The sequence below is a fragment of the Odocoileus virginianus genome, chromosome 8 (assembly GCF_023699985.2).
Source record: "Odocoileus virginianus isolate 20LAN1187 ecotype Illinois chromosome 8, Ovbor_1.2, whole genome shotgun sequence".
Classification (NCBI taxonomy): domain Eukaryota; kingdom Metazoa; phylum Chordata; class Mammalia; order Artiodactyla; family Cervidae; genus Odocoileus; species Odocoileus virginianus.
In genome coordinates this window covers 70,701,332-70,714,380 of record NC_069681.1, presented here as the reverse complement: position 1 = coordinate 70,714,380, position 13,049 = coordinate 70,701,332, and the positions used below count along the sequence as shown (strand labels likewise).

At 42.5% G+C, this 13,049-nt stretch overlaps 1 protein-coding gene across 2 annotated transcripts in view; it reads left to right on the top strand.

Annotated features, from left to right (window-relative positions):
* The first annotated feature begins 54 nt into the window (after window positions 1-54).
* XPO4 (exportin 4) overlaps window positions 55-13,049 on the top strand; it is an 86,502-nt gene continuing 73,507 nt past the window's right edge. Inside the window, exon 1 of one of the 2 annotated variants that reach the window (XM_070471660.1) lies at window positions 55-186. In XM_070471660.1, the coding sequence (XP_070327761.1) occupies window positions 118-186 (69 nt within the window). In that variant the 5' untranslated portion in view covers window positions 55-117. The remainder of the gene's footprint in view (window positions 187-13,049) is intronic. The other variant, XM_070471658.1, reaches the window with a different exon arrangement.

Here is a 13,049-nt window from a genome sequence, read left to right as displayed (position 1 = left end):
GACGTCGGCGGCCGCGACGGCTCGGGCGGGAGCGCGCGAGCCCGAGGAATCTCGCGATTGGCCGGCCGGGCGCCCACTCCCAGAATGCAGCGCATGGCGCGTCATTGAAGAGAGACCATGATGGCGGCGGCGCTGGGGCCCTCAGAAGTGATCGCTCAGCTGGAGAACGCGGCCAAAGTTCTGATGGTAAGTGCCCGCGCCCCCGCGCCCCGCGCCCGCGGTCTCTGCCGGCGCTTCCGTGCTCGGCCTTGGCGCCCGCCGGACTGGTGACCGGCCGGGGCCTCCCAGGGAGCCCAGGGCTGGAGCAGGCAGCGGTGGCGTGGCGCAGGACTCTCCTCCTTCTGCGCTCCTGCCTCGGCGCCCCTGGCCGGACTGGCCGCTCCCTGACTGTGCGGCGCCCCAGCCGCGCCACCGAGTGGGGCCGAAGGAATGCTTCGTGCGCCCCGGCCCTCCGCTCGGGGTCTGGGGGAGGCGGGCGCTAGGTCGGGGCTGTGCGCGCCGCTGGGGAGCGGGTGCCGGCGGAGGGCTGGCATGGCCCGGGTGCCGTCTGAAGCTGTGGTTCCGCTCATGCTTTTGGGTCCCCGAGCGCTTTCTCCCACCTGCGACCGCGGCTGGGGAGCCGCAGCCGGCCGCTCAAAGAAGGAGCGGCGGGAGGGAGGGAGGGGAATCCTAGGACCAAGGTCATTGGGGCACAAGTTTGGGACCGAGCTCCGTGTGGGTCGTGCGTTGGGGAGAGTTGGGTGTGCAGCTCTCGTGGACTTTTTCCTGCTGCAGTACAATGAACACAACAATTTAGTCAGTAGGTTATTACCTACTCGAGAAGGTGAGGCCGAGTCAGAATAAGGCATTCCACTCACAGAGTAGAAGCAAGGATAAACCATGTTTAGTTACTCAATAAACTACTTGCTGGCTCAGTTTTGTTTTTGTAAACCACGACTTCCGTGTTTTTGATTTCTCTGGAAGAGGCTTGATTCCTTGAATTGACAAACAGCCTTATTAAGAATTGGATGCAGCAATCTTCGGTACCTTTTTTCACCTTTTACCCCCTTTTGGTTAGGTGTTTGGGTTATATGTTCAGGCATCACATTTTAAGTCTTTTGAACTAATTCTCATATAGTTCGTAGTTCCTTTTATCAAGTTTTAACACTCAACACCAGATAGCTTATGAAATTTAACTTATGAAGCTGAGAAGTTTAATTAAAGCAGGGTTTACTTGCCGCAATATGAGCGAAGTTAGGTGAATCGTTTTATCACAAAAAGTGACTTAGGGAACGTTTTCAGACTCTGGCGACTTAAGTCCAGAAAAAAACTAGCTATTATTTCCCTTAAATACCATGTTCTTAAAATCTCTGACTTAGAGCGTTTCCTGAGATATCTGGAAATTTTCTATAAGGCAGAGGCCCTGTTTTCATTAGACTTTGGAAGGAGTATGTGACCCCCTCCCCCCCAAAACACTGCTTTAGTTCTCATGGCAACTAATATAAAATAGTTGTCCTTCATAGTTGGTCTTAGTACTGGCTAGTATTTGTGCTTGCTAGGACCTTTTCTCTTCCTGGCAAAGCTATTCTTATCACTTGTAAGGGAGTAGGGGGGAGGAGTCCGAGTAAATACTAGTAATTGAGTGCATATCACCTGCCTGACACTGTACTTGATGCTTTACATAATTTGTTAATCCTTGCAACGCCTTTACAAGGTTGAGAGAGAGCTTAAGTGGCCCAGGTTACATAATTACTTTGTGGCTGAATTAGATCTACAACTCCCATATGTGGCTCTAAAGCTGGGTCTCTTTCTGCTCTGCCTCACCACCTCTCCTGTGTGTTGTATTGGTATCTGTTTACATACTTGAAATCTTTCCAGAGGAGAAGAGTATTGAAACAAGTGTTATTAAAATAGAAAATTTCTTTTTGGAAAGTCCACTTACTGTTTGACAGTGTGGATATGTAGCAGAGACTGCGTGGTTTCCCAGATGGAAGCTGCAGTCCATCTTAAGAGCGACAGCTGACATTTTACCCAGTGCTCACTGTGTGTGAGGCACTATGTCAGCCACTTCACATGTATTACGTTATTTGATCATCAGTAACTGCGAGGTAGTTATTACTTTCATTTTCATGAAAGACTAAGGGACTGAAATATGTAGATGTTAAGTAATTTACCTAAATTTTCAAAGAAAGTGGTAGAGTGGGGAATCCAACGCAGGTTCATCTGTTACCAATGTGTGGTTTTTAGCCTTCGGGGTAGTGGGAATAGAAAGCAGGTGAACTAATTATTTGGGGATACCTGGCGTGCTGAAGTCCATGGGGTCACAAAGAGTTGGACACGACTGAGCAATTTAACTGAAGATTGTCAAACCTCCTTCAGTTACTTACTGTTCAGTTCAGTTGCATCCGACTCTTTGTGACCCCATGAACTGCAGCATGCCAGGCCTCCCTGTCCATCACCAACTCTCAGAGCCTACCCAGACTCATGTCCATTGAGTCGGTGATGCCATCCAGCCAGGTCTTAGTTGTAGCCTGTGGGATCTAGTTCTCCCACCAGGATTGAACCTGCAGCCCCTGCAGTGGAAATACTGTCTTAACCACTAAACTGCCAGGGAAGTCCCAAATTCAAGTTTTGCTTTTTGGAACTTTCTGAAATTTTGTCCTAAATATTTTTGATCTGTAGTTGGTTGAATCTGTGGATACACAGGGCTGAAAGTAGTTATTTACAAGTATAGGTTGCAGTACATTTAGAGCTGATGATTCTTGTAGAAAGTTTTTTCTTAAAAGATTTAAGTCTTGACAGAGTTCCTGTCATTAGGTTCAGTCTGAAGCATTTAGTATCTGTAGGGTGCCTTAGGGACAGGCTCTGGGGTGGACCAGCAGGCTGGTGGCGCCCTTCTGCTGCTGCCGCTTGGACCCAGCTCCCGCTCTAGCCCCCTTGGCTGGGTGCCCCAGGCCTCCTAGAGGCATGTTTTTGAGTGTCTGTCCTCACCACTCCTGTGCATTCTCCATTGTCCTGTTGGGCTTCACTTACAAAACACAGGTTCAAAGATAAAATGGTTAAGAATTTCAGGATGGCCACCACAGAGTGTCACATTAAGGTCGAGGCCCTTTGGAGAGAGCTGGGCCCGATGCTACCGCCCTGGTCACACACTTGGGAAGCTGGCCTGGGGCTTTGTAGACTGGCACCTGTCTGTCACATTGGATCACCTTCCTCCTCCCTGAGCCTCCCAAGCAGGTATGCCCCTGGCTTTCAACAGCCTTCTCCCGCTTGTACCTAGTGGATGTTTGGCTTTTCAGATCTCAGTGTAGTTGTTCACTTTGGCAGAAACAAGTCTGAGCACTCTGGACTAGATTTAATGCTCTTTTCATATCACCGTTTGCTTTAGTAACAGTGATAAAACCTCCAGCTTTATGCTACTTGTCGATTATGTGATTGACTCCTCTGCTGGATTGTGAGCTCCTGGGAAACACGGATTCTATTTGGTTTTGCTTATCATTGTCTGACTTGTGTCTGAAGCATCCAGCACATTGCCTAGCACAGAGTGGATGTTTGATTCTAATTTGTGGATAGAAATATGTTGTAGGGGAGGGTTCCAGACAGAGTACCTGGGTTTGAAGTTTCACTACATTTTCTGTTTGTAAGACTCTGGATAAGTTTCTATCTTTCCAGCTTCCGAGGACCCTTCTCCCATCACTTTTCTCTGAATCAGCATAGCAGCTCTCTCCATCCTTCCATCTCCCATCCTGTCCTTGGTCCTGTCTCAGAGCCTTTTGTTCCTGGTCACCCTGCCTGAAACACTTTTCCTCACTCTCACTTGATCCTTCAGGTCTCAGGAATGCCCTCCTTAGCTTCCCAGAAATGTGAGACTCACCAGTCCTGAACTTAGGTACATCTGCGCCATCTGGGATTTTACATTTGTTTGTGTGATTAATGAATGAATGTTGGTCTCACTGCTGCTGCTAAGTCACTTCAGTTGTGTCCGACTCTGTGCAGCCCCATAGACAGCAGCCCACCAGGCTCCACTGTCCCTGGGATTCTCCAGGCAAGAACACTGGAGTGGGTTGCCATTTCCTTCTCCAATGCATGAAAGTGAAAAGTGAAAGTGAAGTCGCTCAGTCGTGTCCGACTCTATGCGACCCCATGGACCGCAGCCTTCTAGGCTCCTCCATCCATGGGATTTTCCAGGCAAGAGTACTGGGGTGGGTTGCCATTGCCTTCTCTGTTGGTCTCACTGGCTGGATGCTAATATGTATTAGCTTAGGAACTTCGTTTGCACTTAATATTTGGTCGGTAATATTTGTTGAAGGAAGGGAATGAGTAAATAGGGAAGGAAGATGGGCCCAGGGGTATGGGCAGGGTGGGTGATCTAAGGTCGCCCTGCAGTATTCCACACCAGTTCGGTGGTTTTGCTGGGTGACAGCAATGTGAAGATCGGCCTGAGAGAAGCAAGAGGTTAAATTCAAAGACCAGCTAGGAGGCTTTCGACGTTGTTCTGCAAAGAGAGGATGAGACTGCGCAAAGTTAGGATGGAAGAGGGATATGTTAATATTCTTCCAAAAATTTTTTAATGCCAGGATGATTTGTTTGGTAAAAGAGAGTGCATGTGTATTCGAGGGAAGCTGGGGAGCTTGAACAGCTTGTATAAGCTAAGAATTTCTGAGTTTTTATCTTAATAGAAATTTTATTTTTGTCCATAATATATCCATATAAATAAATATAAAATATATTTATTTTATGAAATATAGAAATGTCCAAATATAAAATTCTTTGACCCCATTCCTGCTGGTCTGTCTATAGTTTGTGACTTTGTGGCAGGGATTAGAGAGCTAATTGGGAAATAATACTATTATGATGGTGACATAGAAGATGTTAGAAAATCACCCCATTGCTAGACCAGGAAGCATAAGTACTGACTCTTAGGAATTGAGCAGCAGAAAAACATAGCGGTTCTGGAGCCAAGCTGTTTGGATTCTTCTTGGCTCCACCCATGACCAGACATGTGACACTTGGCAAATCACTTAACCTCTGTGTCTGTTTCCTCATCTCCAAAATAGGAAAATATATTATTTCCAGAGAGTTAATGTATAGATTAAGTGATTTCATTTGCTTTAAAAGAAACATGTTTAATACATACCTGGTACATAATAAGTGCTCTAGAAGTGATAGCTGTTATTTTGTACATTAATCTGTCAAATAACATTGCATGAAATCATGTGAATCTAGGTAATCTCATAGGAACCACTTAGTAAATATTTGCTGAATTAATTAAAAATTTTCAAGTGTCTTCCCTTCAAGTGTCCTCTGTATCTGCACTCTCCGGTGAGGTAGCCAGTAGCCACCGGTGGTTGTTGAGCCCTTGAAAGATGGCTTGTGCAAAGGAGGAACTGAGTTTTTTACTTTAAAACAGTCGTATGGGGGCAGTGGCTACCATTTTGGGCAGCTCGGGTGTAAAGTGTGACTGTATCTCTTTGGTTTCACCTTCTGCTCTGTAAATACTGATTCTTTTGTCACCCCTGCCAGGCTCCTCTGTCCATGGGATTTGCCAGGCAAGAGTACTGGAGCGGGTTGCCATTTCCTCCTCCAGGGGATCTTCCCAACCCAAGAATTGAACCCATATCTCCTGTATTGGCAGGTGGATTCTTTACCACTCAGCCACCTGGGAAGCCATCTTTAATTTGTTTTAGATTCTTATTCTTATTCTTTTTCTTGCTGTATAATCATTTTATGAACTGTATCAAGCAGATTTTCTTACACAGACATAAGAGAGAAGACATTGTCACATATCCTTTTAGCAAAACATGTTGGTTCAGGTTCTTGTGACAGAATATTGGGTAATGAAGTAGTTCTGTGTAATGGATGAGAATTCTGAATTGCCTTTTTGTCCTTGGAGGTATGTTGTTCGCTCGTTGATTTTTGAGTCTGAGAAAATCCACCTGGGGTGGGGTTTCCCAGCCCTGTCACTCCGGGTGTTTGGGGCTGGGCACTGCAGGACCTTGAACAGCATCCCTGCTCTTTCTGCACTTGTTGCCAGCAGCACCCCTTCCCAGTTGTGGCAACCAAAAGTGTCTCCAGACACTGCTAGCTGCCCCCTAGGGCACACAGTGGCCTCAGCTGAGAACAACTGATTTCTAGTATCACCATCTCAAGACGAGGGCTGAGATTACACTTATATGATCAGTTTTATCATCATTAGTGGAGTTGTTCCTTAGAACTCTCTGCTGTGATAGGAATGTTCTGTGTGGTCAAGTGTGGTAGCTGCCAGCCACACAGGGTGTTAAGTTAAGCACTTGAAATGTGGCTACTGCAGCCAAGGAACTGAATTTTCCGTTTCATCTATTTTTTAAAATTATTTTTAACTGGAGGGTATTTGTTTTACAATATTGTGTTGGTTTCTGCCCTACACCAACATGGATCAGAGGTATATGTTTGTCCCCTTCCTCTTGAAGTTTCTTTTAATTTCAACAAATGTGGCCAGTCACTGCTGTTTTAGACAGTGTGGGTTTAGTGTACTGCTGTATGTCTTTTTGCATTCATCTTCTGATTTATATTTCAGTTGTGAAATGCCTTTCCTTACCAGTTTGTTTCTCTTTGTCATTATGAGTAGAAAATGAAAAATTCTTAATTCTCAACACTGTTCAATGAAACTTAAAAAAAAAAAAACTACAAAGATGGTGTTCCTAGGTTTCATTTTTACCTTCTAGGAAGATCATATTACACTCTGAGCAATGTAGTAAAAAAAATTGAGGATAATACAATAGTGCTGATTTATTTTTATTTTACTATTGTATTACTTTTCTAGGTGGCTTTAAAATCATTTTTTTTTAAATTTTGTTGTTATTTTAGTTTTTTCTTAGCATAATTTGAAATAATTGATGAGTTCTGATGAAATAATCCTTAGAATGATGAAATAAAATCTTTCAAGATATAGAAAAAATATGATCACCAAGATCATCTTATATGTCTTAGAAAAGGGTCCATTGGATCCATAAATGACTTCAAATTACAGTGAGTTTTATTCTGTTTTTTAAAAATAGAATTTGCCTTTATTCTTTGGAAGATCTCTAAGTAAAAATCATGAAATATCAAGCCTTGCAATTAGTTAAAACTGCTTTAAAAAGAAAAAAGAAATCTCCAAAATTTCTGAGTTTAGTATACCTTGATGGTTTACTGACAGTTTACTGACAATTCAAGGAAATACCTTTTTTGTTTCAACGTTAGTTGATGTCTGCTGTAGTTTTTTTTTTTTAAGTTCTTTCTATCAGGTTAAGGAAATCTCTAACCATTCCTACTTTGCTAAAAATTTAGTCATTGATCTTAATAAACATGTTTCTGCATTAAAAAAAAAAAATGATAATGTCGCCTTTCTCCTGAAATATATCCAGGGCAGGGAGGGAGACTGAAGAATTGGAAAGGACTGTGGCTGCAGGGGCAAGCAGCCTTGTGGGAGCTGTGGCTTTGGTGGGGAAAGGAGGTACCGGGGCCAGGAAGAGGTGAGGAGGCTGGAGGGCCTGGTCTCTGTGGGTCAGCTCCTGGGGCTCCATGGAGGACAGAGAACTGACCGTCATTCTGTCCTCTAAGACTCTTAATATTTGTACCTTTCTTCATTCTCAATAATTTTTCATATCTGTGTTCAGTTTTCTTCTCAATGTATCTAGTCTGTCTTTTAATTTGCCCATTGAGTTTTAAAAATATTTTGCTTGTGGTGTATTGACTTACAGTAAAATTCACAAATCTTGGGTGTCTATTTTGAGGAGTTTGGGCAGTTGAATATACCCTTGTAACTACCATCCAAACAAGGTCTATGTCTATGAATATTCAAGTTTCTCTCACTGCTCCTCAAAATTCTGTTGTCTTGTGCATGTGCATGCAAAGTAGCTTTAGCTGTGTCTGACTCTTTGTGACCCATGGACTGTAGCCCGCCAGGCTCCTCTGTCCATAGGATTCTCCAGGTGAGAATACTGGAGTGGGTTGCCATGTCCTTCTCCAGGGGATCTTCCCGACCCAGGGATCAAACCTGTGTCTTAGTCTCCTGCATTGGAAGGTGGGTTCTTTACCATTAGCACCACCTGGGAAGGCTCTGTTGTGTTGTCTTCCTTCTTATATATTTTTTTTAAATGTAAAATTTTTACTTATGTTATATGTAAAATATAACATAAAATTTTCCATTTTGAGTACTTTCACATTGTTGTGCAACCATCATCACTATGTCCAGAATTTTTCATCTTCCCAAAGTGAAACTGGTTGCACTAAACAATAACTCCACATTCTCCCCATCCCCCAGGTCCTGGTACCACTATTCTGCTTTCTTTCTCCATGAATTCAACTATTTTATATTTTAGGTACCTCATATGTGTGGAATTATACAGTATTTGTCTTTTTGTGTGTGTCTTATTTCACTTAGCATAAGGTTTTTGAGATTCATCCATGTTATAGCATGTGCCAGAATTTCATTCCTTTATAAAACTGAATACATCACATCCTGTGGATATATTATTTATCCATTTGTCCATCAGTGGACACTTGGTTGTTTCTACCTTTTGTCCATTTTGAATAGTGCTGCTATGAACATTGGTATACAATCTTTTTGAGTCATGCTTTCAGTTCTTTTGAATGTATACCTAGAGGTGGAATGCTGTCTTGTATAAGTGTGTGTAATTTTTTGAGAAACTGCCACTGTCTTCCATGGTGGCTGTGTATTTTTTTTTTTAACCTGGCACCTTTTACATTCCCTCCAACAGTGGACAAGGGTTCCAGTTTCTTTACATCCTTGCCAACAAGTTATTTTGTTTTTTTTTTTTTTTTTTTTGCTTTGTTGTGTTTCATCAAGTGCTGTATCATTGCAATGTTGATATGTTTCCCAGATTAGTGATCTTGAGACTTTGTCAAGTGCTTTTTTTTGGCCATTTGTGTATTATCTTCTTTGGAGAAACATATAATCAAGTTTTTTGCCCCCCCTTTTTTTTGGCCATGCTGTGTGTGGCATGTAAGATCTTCGTTCCCCAGGCAGGGATCAAACCTGTGCCCCCTGCATTAGGAGCAAGGAATGTTAATCCCTGGATGGACAGAGAGATCTTTTCCTTTGCCCATTTTAAAATTGTTTTTTATTTTTAGCTGATGTTGTAAGAGTTCTTTATAGATTCTGGCTATTAATCCCTTATCAGAAATGTTTGTAATATTCAATAATTTTCTGAATTTCCCACATTCTCTGAATTGCCATTATCTCCGTTGATAATATCATTTGATGTACAAAGGTTTTTATTTTTTATGACATCTGCTTCATATGTTTTAAATTTTTCTATCAAACATTTTATATCACATTTCTGGCATTTCCAGTGTCTGCGAGTGTTGCTAGTTTGTTCCTTTGATTTGCTGTTCTGCAAACTTAGGGTGGCTGTGTCTTCATATGTTTGGAATTCGAATATCAGCTCTGGAAGTGTTTGTGGTAAACTCCAAAGCCAGTATTCAGTGTGTTACTCTAATGCCTGAACACAGGACTACTTTATGTTTCTCGGGTAAAAGTTTCCAGACCTCATGGGTCCTGTTGAAATGGAACAAGAACTCTTGTCTGTGGACCTGCTTCTGGTTGTCAGCTGTCTGGAGTCATTTTCCCTCTTTTATCCACTGGAGGCCAGACTGGCAAGCTTCTCCCTCTTTTCCTTCCTCCTCCTGATTTTTTTTTTAAAGTTTACCCTTGTCTGGAGGATGCTAGCTTTCTGTGGAGTGTGTGCCTGTCTCAGGAGGGCCCTGGCTGTCTCTCCTGTCCTCTACATCTTGGGCAGCTATCCAGACGGAGCTTGAGGTCACTCAGGGTTGGTAGGTGTCTGCAGGGTGGATCCGTGAGAGCATGCTGTCATGTCATCTTTGGATCCCTGCTTTTGCTTCCTTTCTCACTTCTGGGGATTCCTTGATTTCTTGTAAGTGCAGCAGTATATTAAAATTTTAAAGAAGTGTTTTATTCACTATTTTAATTTGGTTTTAGCAAAAGAGTTGTTCAAGGTATCTGGTCATCATTACTATCAGGATTGAATGCCCACTCATTTAAAAAAAGGACATGTTTTAAATAAGTGGGAAAGCACATAGAACAATATAAATCACACCCCTGTACCTACCTCCTTGGGTAACATGTTAATAGCCATTTTACTTACAGTCTTTAAAAAAAAAAATCACAGATACGATTCAGGCCCCTTTGGGTTTCCTTCAGATACCATTCTTCAGCCCCTGCTTCTTCATCCACAAAGATAACCAAGGTTTTAAAGCTGTTTCCTTTTTGTGTTTGTACACTTTGCCTACAAAGGTAAATAATATAGTATATTGAGTTAAAAATGTTTTTACATAAATGATACATTGTATATGTCTCATCATTTGCTCCTTCAGAATAACTTTCAGAGTTTATCTCCTTGGTAAACATAGCTCTTACAAACCATTCTAGGGTGGTACTGCACGTATTCCCCGTTGGTGGGAATGTCCTTGTTGTTAGTAGTCCTGTAGGCTTGTCTGAGTGTAGGGGAGAGGTTCTCCAGGAATAAGTGCCCAGAAGTGGACTGGTGCACACCTTGCTGTTCAGGCCCATGAACTTACTCTAGAGAACTGTGAATTTCAAGTGAGTGGCCCATCTTAGATCATCAGCAGTTTATAACTGTCTGCAGTACCCCGAGCTCTCCAGGCTCTTGTTTTTGTACTAGACTTCTGTCCAGCATTCAGAGACAGACAGCTCATTGTTTCAGCATGCATTTCTGAGGTTCCCAGTGAGATTGAGTTCGTCCCCTTGTTTATCAAGCAGTTTTCCTTCTACTCTGTGAGTTGTCTGTCCATTGGCCATTTTTCTGCTGAGTTGCCTATCCACTGGGATTGGATTTGGCCGCATGTAACAGGAACCGCCGATGACAGTGCCTGAGCTCTGGGACTGAAGAGGACGAGCTGCCAGTCATGCTGCATGTTGTCCTTTCTTTTGTGGGGTTTTTATGATTAATCCTTTGTTAATTACGTGCAGTGCAGTTATTATCTCCTAATCGTCTTTTACTTATGGTTAATGTTTAGGAATTATTTTAATATAATTGATTAATTTTAAAAACTGTCTTTTATTTATTCTTTAAAAAGTCCTGCCCTACCCTGGTGTTTTCCTGTGTCTTGTTAAGTTTTTTTAAAGTTTTGCTTTTCACTTTTCACCTAGAACTTATTACTGTGTGTATAAACGGGTGGAGAGCTAATCTTATGTTTTTGCTTATAAATAGCCAACGTTCTAGTGCCTTGTATTGTAAAGTTTAGTCTTCACTAATTTGTTGCATCTCATGAGTTTCTGGGAATTCTCTCTGTTCCATTGTTTCTTTTTTCCTGCTCTTATACTGTGTTTTAAATTATTATTATGCCTTAAGTGTTGACACTTAAATTATTATTTTAAGTATTTATATCTGGTTGGATAAGACTCCCTTCTTATCATTCTTTTTCTGCATGTTTTTAAAAGGCTATTTTTTTGAACTTTAAGTGTGATTTGCTTTTTATTTGAGGTGTAATTGACATTTAACATTAATGTTAGTTTCAGGGATTTCCCTGGGAGTCCAGTGGTTAAGACTCTGTGTTTCTAGTGCAGCAGGTGAGGGTTTGATCCCTGGCCAGGAACTAAGATCCTGCATGCCACGAGGCCAAAGACAAAACAAACAAAAAACAACCAAAAAAAAAGCCACCCGAGTTATGTTAGTTTCAAATGTAAGACATGATGATTTGTATATATTGATAAATGATCATCATAATAAGTCTAGTTGACATCTATCGCCAAATATTTTTATAGTGTGTGTGTGTGTGTGTGTGTGATGAGAACTTTTAAGATCTGTCCTCTAAGCAATATTCAGATAAGTAGTTCAGTATAATTAATTGTGGGCTTCCCAGGTGGCTCAGTGGTAAAGAATCTCCTACTAATGCAGAAGACCTGGGCTTGATCCCTGGGTCCGGAAGATCACTTGAAGAAGGAAATGGCAATCTACTCCAGTGTTCCTGTTTGAGACATTCCATGGAATAGGAGCCTGGCGGCTACAGACCATGGGGTTGCAGAGGCGCACCGGCTTTGTGACTAAACAGCCAACAGAATGGTTATTGCAGTTACCACGCAGTGCTTTACACTCCCAAGGCTTAGTTCTTTTGTAACTGGAAGTTTGTACCTTTTAACCACCTTCATTCATTTTGACCACTCCCCCCTTCTGCTTCTGACAGCCACCAATTTCTGTTTTCTGTATCTTATGCTTAGGGTTTTGCATTTTGTTGTTGTTAGGTTCCAGATGTAAGTGAGACCATAAGGTATTTGCTTTTCTCTGTCTGACATAAGGCCCTAAAGCGCCCCTTTTCCAAATTATTTTGACTGTTCCTTGTCTTTTCTTAGATGTGTCTGGGTCACCTTGTCATATTCTGAGGTAGTACAATTCCAGTTTAAGTCTCAATAAGGTTTAATTACTGGAGGTGGATTTTGGGAGATCCATAAGCATGTTTTAAACCACAGTTCTCTTAGCAATTATAAGGTGCATTCCTTAGCATCATTAGATGGGGGGACCAGAGAGGGGTCCTTGCCCAAGGCTTCCCAACTGTTGTGCTGCAAAGATAAACAATTAGAAACCAGGTCTTTCTGATGGCTGTAAGGGATTTTTAAGAGAGTTGACCTGTTGTAAGCAGAAAGACCTGTTTACCTGTCTAGTGCAAACTGTGCTGCGTGCTCTATACTCAGTGCTCTTCCCACCTCTCCCTTGTGCATGGGCTCGGCTCTAGGAATTTAGAGATGAGTGAAAGGATGGCTCTGGTGTCATAGAAACAGTAGAGAAAGGAATGAGGGCAATGAATACCTGCAGTACCTTGTGATGAGTTGGGTGATGGAGGCTTCACACATGTGGGTACTGGGGACTCACATGTTGGTGGTGTGAGGTGGGGTAGAGACGTCTCTTGTGCTCCATCTAGGGGAAGGTCAAGAGAGGCTGGTAAAGAGGGAAGGGACTGAGGCAGCTGTGAAGGGTGACGTTCTGAAGAGGAGGGCATTCTAGGTCAGAGCTGCCTGGGGATCTTGGAAGGGAGATTCGTGTGTTTGGTTT